The 8669-nt window shown below is 48.8% G+C and overlaps 1 protein-coding gene across 1 annotated transcript; it reads right to left on the bottom strand.

Annotated features, from left to right (window-relative positions):
* Positions 1–4236: 4236 nt before the first annotated feature.
* LOC129685302 (uncharacterized) lies at positions 4237–8403 on the bottom strand (the record flags this gene model as incomplete). Its single annotated transcript, XM_055618777.1, is given in 3 exon segments — positions 4237–4291; positions 4650–7521; positions 7524–8403. Coding segments are annotated over 3 exon segments (3777 nt in total), but the record flags the coding sequence as incomplete, so codon positions are not given.
* Positions 8404–8669: the final 266 nt, after the last annotated feature.

Here is an 8669-nt window from a genome sequence, read left to right as displayed (position 1 = left end):
AAGTCTGTCACTCCAGTTCCAAGGGCTCCATACTGGTATAATGTTCTTGTGGAATGTATACAATTTATCCTTGTTCATTCAAATGCTGATTTCTCTACCCCACTATCTGATTTCAATCCGGACATTGCATTGTTATGTTTATTCTAAGCATCACCTGTCTCAAGTTTGTTTAAACATGCCACCATTTGTTCTCTGTATTGTCAATAAAACAATCAGCCAATGCTGAGCAATTGAGAGAATAAGGTGGGACATCCTGGTCTGGAGGGGAGGAGAGAGAAATGAGTGGGAGAGGGTCAGAGAAAAGAGCTAAGAGGAGAGGACCTAGAAACACCAGGAGAGATGAACTAGACCTAAGATACTGAAATACCCAGATCGCTAGTGAGTCCCCAAATGACTGACAGGCTTTGAGTCTGATGTAAAACACACGAGGGTCTTTTATTACAAACTCGAGCTGGGTGGCTGCCCTTTACAAAGACAAAGGGGCAAACGACCCCCAACTCCAGGGGAACAGGATTTTTAAGGGGACAAAACACAAGCAGGGAAGTGCAAGTCTTGGCATTACAGGATCGGGTGAAAGGGTCTCTAGGGGAGCTGACCTTTAAAATGATTGACTTCTTTCTAGGTGCCAAAACTGCAAGTCTGACTACATGGGGGACACCTGACCCTCCTCCCCCCACCCCCACCCCATACTGCCCTGTTATGTGCAGCTTATGCTGTAGCAAGGGGGAGGGAGAATTAACACATTCCATGGACTTTCTTAGGGGCTCTGTGACCCTAGTCACACCCTAAGGTTTATCTGGGCAGGGGACTGCTGCTGGACCCTGCTCTGAAAGGAGTGTGATATGGTGATTTTGCCCAAGTCCCAGGAATTAACTCTAAGTTTTTTAACCTCTCAATATGACTAAAAAGCAAGTAAAATGTTGGAAATCTCAGTGGGAGGACTTGGAGGTTTAGGATGGAGTTAATATTGCTCAGCATTGTGCTCTAGGTTAATTAAATAAATCCTAGTGTCTGTGAGGTGATTTGGGTATACAGCCAGTTTAGGAATAAATGCCTTTTAACTACAAGATAAATCAAAATTAAATATTAATAATCAGCAACAGTTCCAATACCCTCTTCTGTTTTTTTCAGGCACTAGGCCCACAGATAATGTATAAGTAAACATGCAGGCAAAACAATACTGCACTTAAAATAGTGTAGTATGGAGAGATGGCTTAGCTGAGATTATTGGCTGCTCTTCCAGGAAGACCCAGTTTCAATTCCCAGCCCTCACACCTAGGTAACAACCAGATAGCAAGGGGAGGGCAGCATTACATCATTTTGACTGGTTAGTGAAAGATCCCCGGAGGGTATCTTTCGTCTGAGAGACCCCTGCCCAAGGATCAACGAGTCCAGGCATTCGGATGCAAACAGCAAGAGGCTTTTATTGGATACTCGGGTACCCGGGGCGAAAAGTCATTCGGATGACTTTTGCGCGCCCCCTGGGTGGAAAGCTGGGGTTTTTATAGGGTTTTAGAGCAGAAGCGTGGGTACAGAAGCGAGAAGCATGGTTACAGGGGGCGGATTGGTACGTTTACATGAGACCACGGTTTGCGTCAAAGTTTGGCAGGGACACCAAGATTCCAGAACTGGGTGGTCAAAAGGGTCATGATGACCACCCCTTAACGTGGCCACCTGTTATTTTGTTTTTCCCTATCTCAGCTGGAACAATCTCTGACAGATATCCCATGAGGGTAGTCACAACAAGTTGTTTTTAACTCAACAGGGGCAGCCTGACCACAGATATCCCAAGTGGGTGACACAGCTAGGTTTCTCAGTAATTTTCCAGTTTCTCATCTGGCCTTCAGAGTTTTACAAAACAGTGGTGTCTCACAAAATGGCATTAGCTATGTTTAACTTAGGGTGAGGCAGGGGTCTTTCATTCCCCCATTTTCTTTTAACTTAGAATGGAATCTTTCATTCTATGGCCTAGGGATCGTCATTTTCTATCCCCTGTTGTTTGAACTGATGATATTGTTGGGTTAACACCAACACTTGTATGACAGAGAGCCGGTCTTTTATGAACTGGATCAGCCGATTTAGAATACAAGGCCCGAATAACAAGATCAAGAGGATTATAATTAAGGGGCCCATGAGAGAGGAAACGAGGGTCGTAAACCAGGGGGCTTTATTGAACCATTTCTCGTACCAGCTCTGTCCCTCTGTGAAGAGTTTTTGTCTCTGGCTGAGTCTTTCCCTAAGCTTGGCCATATTGTCTGTAACTACGCCTGTATGGTCAGCATAAAAGCAACATTCTTCTTTTAGGGCTGTACATAATCCTCCTTCTTGTAGGAAGAGGATATCTAGCCCCCTTCTGTTCTGTAAAACTACCTCTGACAGAGAGGTTAAGGATTTTTTTAGAGCACTTACTGATTCTTCTAAGGCCTGTAAGTCGGTATGTATAGCCTGTTGTAGTTGTTGGAATTGAGTAGTTGCTGTTAAAGCGGTGGCTCCAGTCCCAATTCCGGCGGCAATGCCTCCGACTGTTAGTTCTCCCAGCATTATTGTCAGAGTCAAAGACACGGGTTCTCTGTGATACCAAATTTTTTCCTCAAAGTGTCTGTAGACATAGTTTGGTTCATGATATACTATTTTAGGCCATAACTCAATGAGGACACAAAAGTCAGAACCAGCATTCCAGCCTATAGCCGATATACAGGGGGTTAGGCCGGTATTGCATGCCCAAAAGGTGCCATTTGGACCAGACAGGTAGTAATCTCCTGGGTCAATACTGGTAGTAGAATTACAAAGTTGTTGATAAGCAGCAGGTATTGTTCCGACACAAAGTCCCTGCCCTGACACCTCAGACAGAGTTAGTTTATGTTGGGCAGAGGGGTAGCAGTTTACTGGAGGGCTAGTATGGTTAGAGAAATCACCCATTATGGCCAATCCTTCGTAAGAGGGTGGAGTCGAAACCAGGCATAACCAACATTCTTGGGTCCTGTCGGGATCAGAGTGATTTAGTACCTGAAAGGCTCCTGTTACTAGATTAAGGAGTCTATCTCCTGACCCAGGCCTCTAAGTTTGCATAGTGGGGCCCGTGGTGGTTGGGCCAGGGGAAGAAACAGAAGTATTTGGGGTTATTGGCCATAGGGGCGGAGGTCTTGGTTGAGAAGGCCTCTTTTGATCTGATATGACTGAGTTGGGGCCCACAGATTTGGTAGCCGGTAAAGTCTTTTGAAGCCTAATTCTAAAAGTGAGGCCTATATCTTTTCGATTTTTATAAACCTTAAGGCCCCATCTGAAACCCTGAGGCGTCCAAATCTGTTGTTTGGCTTGGGGAGTAAATTGAATCAACAGGGGATTGTACCATCCTTTGGTTTTTTTCCTGGGGTTTGCATACCCCTGACTCGACCACTTGGAGGAGCGTATTAAGGGGGGCAGGCCCCCCCCCAGCTTTCCCAGGTTTTTCTTTTTACTGTAATGTAGTCCCAGGAAGAGGAGGGTTTCCAATAAGTGTCTCCCGAAGTTTTACAGCCCCATGAAGCACAAAAATGTTGATCTGCCCACCCACATTTATGATTGAGAGTTCTATTCTTATGGGTGCCAGGACATATATAAATTCCCCATACCCCACTGCCAGGGGGACCCCGTAAAAGGGCCCTCCCAACCGAATTGACGCAGCTTGGGTTGGTGGCCCGTCCTGGGGTAATTCGTTCAGGTGCTCGGCCCCCAGGAGGTGGCCAGAAGATATCGGGAACTGCCCAGTCGGTGTCTGCTCCAAGGGCGAGGGCACAGAGATCCACTTCTAAATCAGGCCAATGGGGCTGGGCCCCAATAGAGGAGCTTGTCATGACTATATCCCCAGCCTGGTTCTCAATAACCCAAGTATAGTTGTAAATCTGATGTGGAGACGCATAGGTTATTTCCAGACTTAAAGTGAGACACAAGGTTATTAAGGCTCCCCACGAGTCAATCTTATCTTTAGTGGATTTTGAGTGCGGTGAAGTCTCCATCTGGCTTTTGAGTTCGGGTTGTCGAGTTGGTCTTCGGGGGCGACGGCTTTGACGTGGGAGGCGTGGACCCTGGCGGCGATGACGTCTACCTTCAGGGCTGTGGGTGTCGTCAGCAGTATAGTGTAGGGTCCCTTCCAGCGCGGTTTCAAGTTCTTGGTCTGATGTCGTCGCACCCAGACCACGTCCCCGATCTGGAATTGGTGTGGTACCACAGGTTGGTTTAGCCGTTCTCGGTATGCAGCTGCCAGAGGTTTCCACACCTCCCGTTGTACTATTTGGAGCGCCTGCAGATGAGCCTGAAGGGAAGGAGAGTTAGCGAAGCCACCTATATCAGAATCTAGAAAATGAACAGCTGGGGGAGGGGCACCATATAGGATTTTAAAGGGGGTAAGTCCATGAGGGCCAGGAGTGTTCCGGGCCCGATACAGCGCCAAGGGAAGGAGGGTCACCCAGTCTCTCTCTCCAGTTGTAAGCGTTAATTTAGTTAAAGTCTCCTTAATAGTTTTATTCATGCGCTCTACCTGTCCTGAACTCTGGGGGCGGTATGCACAGTGTAATTTTCAATCAATCCCCAGTAATGTGGCCACCAACTTACTTACCCGGGAGACGAATGTAGGGCCATTGTCGGAGCCCAACGCCTGTGGCATACCATACCTGGGGAAGATTTCTTTTAACAACTTCTTGGTGACGACTCTGGCAGTTTCATGTTTGGTAGGGTAAGCCTCTACCCATCCGGAGAAAGTGTCTATGAACACCAGCAAATAGCGATATCCATATAGTCCAGGCTTGACCTCTGTGAAGTCAATCTCCCAATGAGTCCCGGGTCGGTGCCCTCGCACTCTGACCCCGGAACCCACCTTATTATGTCTAGCATTAACTCGTGCACATGCAGTGTACCTCTCGGCCACTTGTTGTAAAATTTTGTCCTTTTCCAACAGATGGTGGGTGTCTTCCTCTCTTTCAAGGAGGGTTTTTATCTTTTTGTGACTCAGGTGGGTTAGCTTATGAAGTTGGTCAATCAAGTAATAGGTCATACGTTGGGGCCACACTGGTTTTTCTTTGAATATCCACTTTTGAGTTTTAGGCTGATAGGTGGCCCCCATTTCTTTTAGTAAGTTTTGGTCTTCCTGACTATATTGAAGAATAGACCCTCGCTTTATTTTTTTTATGGTCAGGGTCTGAGAAATTGTAAAGTCTTTCTGTTGTGCTATCTTTTTGGCAGCCTCATCTGCCAGGCGGTTGCCTCGAGCCTCGGGGCTGTTTCCCTTTTGGTGACCCGGACAGTGGATGATGCTCAGCTTTAGAGGCAAGAACAATGTCTCAAGCAAGGCTAATATCTCAGTCTTGTTTTTGATCTCTCTTCCCTCTGAAGTTAATAGTCCCCTTCTCCGGTATATCTCCCCATGAATATGAGCAGTGGCAAAGGCATAGCGGCTATCAGTATAAACGTTGAGCTTTTTACCTTCTGCCATCTGGAGGGCCTGAGTCAGGGCAATGAGCTCGGCCCGTTGTGCCGAGGTGCCAGGTGGTAGGGCCTTAGCCCAAATTACCTCAGTTTCAGTGGCGATCGCAGCCCCTGCTCTTCGTTCTCCGTTGTCCAGAAAGCTGCTCCCGTCAGCATACCATGTGAAGTCAGCATCGGGGAGGGGCTGATCGGTTAGGTCAGGCCGAGTGCCGTGTACCTCCGCAAGTATCTGGAGACAGTCATGAGTTTCTGGACCCTCCGATAGGGGGAGTAATGACGCCAGGTTGAGGGCTACCACAGGACCAAAGTGTATGTGGTCAGCGTCCAGCAGTAGGGCCTGGTAGTGGGTCATACGGGTATTGGAAAGCCATCGACCTGGAGGTTGTTTAACCAGGGCTTCCACTGCATGAGGAGCCAGAACTGTTATTGGTTGTCCCATAGTTAGCTTAATAGAGTCCTTAGTTAGGAGAGCAATTGCTGCGACCATTCTCAAACAGGGAGGCCATCCTGTAGCCACCGAGTCAAGTTTCTTAGACAGGTAGGCAATTGGGCGCCTCCAGGGTCCCAGTCTTTGGGTCAAGACTCCTTTAGCATAGCCTTGCTTTTCATCAACAAATAGCTCAAAGGGCTTATTTAAGTCAGGAAGTCCTAGTGCGGGGGTAGTTAATAAGGCCTTTTTGATAGCCGTAAAGGCTCCTTGTTGCTCATTCCCCCAGGTAAAGAGGGTACCTGGTTTTGTGAGTGAGTAGAGCGGTGCAGCCATCTCTGCGAACCCTGGGATCCAGATCCGGCAGAACCCCGCCGTCCCCAGGAACTCTCTCAACTGTCTTGGGCTCTTAGGCACTGGAATACTCAGGATTGTCTGTTTTCGTGCTTCTGTTAGCCATCTTTGTCCATCCCTGATCTGGTAGCCTAGGTACGTAACCTGTTTTTGACATATTTGGGCTTTTTTAGCCGAGGCCCGATACCCTAGAGTTCCCAGGGTGACTAGGAGGGCCTTCGTTCCCTCTCTATATTTTTTCTCAGTCTCTGCAGCCAGGAGGAGATCATCCACATATTGAAGTAGGATTAAGGCAGGGTGATGAACCCTAAAGTCGGCCAGATCCCGGTGCAACGCCTCATCAAATAAGGTGGGGCTGTTTTTGAACCCCTGTGGGAGCCTAGTCCAGGTGAGTTGCCCCGATAGCCCCAACTCTGGGTCCCTCCACTCGAAGGCAAAAATAGGCTGGCTCTGTGGATGAAGCCTTAAACAAAAGAATGCATCCTTGAGGTCCAGGACCGTGTACCAAACATAGGTTGGTGGTAATCCAGTCAGCAAATTGTATGGGTTAGGGACTGTTGGGTGTATATCTTTTACCCTTTTGTTGACCTCTCTTAGATCTTGCACAGGGCTATAATCGCCCGTGCCAGGCTTTTTGACTGGAAGGAGGGGTGTATTCCAGGGAGACTGACAGGGGCTCAGGATTCCCTGGTCTAGGAGTCTTTTAATGTGGGGCCGAATTCCTCGGTAGGCCTCTTGAGACATAGGGTATTGTTTGATGGAAACTGGAGTTGCGGTTGCTTTGAGGGGTATAATTAGGGGTGGCTGTTGGGTGGCCAGCCCCATTTCTCCCGTTTCTGCCCAGGCAGATGGGAAGTTATTTAACCAGTCAGATATGTTCTTGGCCAGAGGCCCCTCAGGCTCATATAGCCGGTATTTATCTTCTAGGTTTAAGGTTAGTACATGTAACGGCTGTCCCTGTGGCCCCGTAATATGGGCTTTAGTCCCCTCAAAATGAATCTGCGCTTTGAGCTTGGTTAATAAATCTCTCCCAAGCAACGGGTAAGGGCAATCGGGTACATGCAGAAAAGAATGAGTCACTTTACCGGTGGAGAGTAGTACCTTTCTTTCGGTTGTCCAGCGGCACCTTTTTCCTCCAGTAGCCCCCTGGACCCACGCTGATCTGTCAGACAGGGGTCCTGGAGATGTGGTGAGCACTGAGTGTTGAGCTCCGGTATCCACCAGGAAGGTGACAGGTTGGCCCCCCACGTTGAGGGTTATCCTGGGTTCAGGGGGGGGGGCTCCTGACCCTGACCCCCCTAATCTTCGAGGTTGAGCAGGGTGGTTTGAGGCCGGGGATTACGTGGCCCCTTTGGCTTGTTCGGGCAATTGTGGGCCCAATGACCTTTTTTTTTACAGTAGGCGCATTGGTCTCTATCTGCTGGATAGTTTTTACGGTCTCCCAGGTCCTGTCTATTCTGTCTCTGACCTGTCACTACGGTGGCCAACAACTTACTGAATTCTCTATTCCTCTTACGTTCTCTCATATTTTTTCTTTCCTCTGCTTTTTTTCTCAGCCTCTCATCTCTTTCTTCCTGTGTTTCCCTCTTGTTAAAAATCCGCTCTGCCTCTTTTAACAAGTCCTGTACTGAACTTTCTCTTAAGTTTTTTAGTCTTTTTAACTTTTTTCTGATATCTGGGGCGGACTGCCAAATGAAAGACATGGCCACGTTGGTTGCCTGATCTGGGCTCTCTGGATCATAGGGAGTGTACATACGGTATGCCTCCTTAAGTCGCTTCAGGAAAGCAGTGGGGGATTCCTCTGGCTTTTGAGTCACTAACTTAACCTGGGCCAAATTGGTAGGGCGTCTTGCAGCCCCTCGGAGACCCGCTAAGAGCAACTGGCGATAAAGACGTAGGTGTTCCCTACCGCGCTCGGTGGAGAAATCCCAGTTGGGTTGTTCCAGGGGGATGGCAGCGTCAATTCTATCGGGCAGTTGGGTAGGTAGCCCGTCATCTCCCAGAACATGTTTGCGGGCTTCCAAGATGACTCGTTGTTTTTTCTCAGTAGTCAGCAGCGTCTGGAGCAGCTGCTGGCAGTCATCCCAGGTGGGCTGGTGAGTCACTAGAATGGACTCAATGAGGGCTGTTAACCTGGACGGGTCCTTTGAGAAAGGGGGGTTATTATTTTTTTAATTATATAAGTCAGAGGCGGAAAAGGGCCAGTATTGGAGTTGGCGGTCAGGCCCCGTCCGCAACGGAAGAGCCTGAGAGGAGGAACCGGAAGGGACCTCCCGGCGCCCCCTCAACCGCCCTGCCACCGGAGATGAGGCGGGTTTTTCCGGTGACTCCTGCCCGGCGGCCCCTCCCTGTTGTTCAGGAGCGGGGGCTGGGCCCCGGTAAGGGGGTGGTTGTTCAGTTAGAAGGTCCAGAAGGGGGCCATCATCTG

Source organism: Psammomys obesus, unplaced genomic scaffold (genome assembly GCF_907164565.1).
Source record: "Psammomys obesus unplaced genomic scaffold, mPsaObe1.curated_primary_1811, whole genome shotgun sequence".
Classification (NCBI taxonomy): domain Eukaryota; kingdom Metazoa; phylum Chordata; class Mammalia; order Rodentia; family Muridae; genus Psammomys; species Psammomys obesus.
This window is presented reverse-complemented; position numbering and strand designations above follow the sequence as displayed.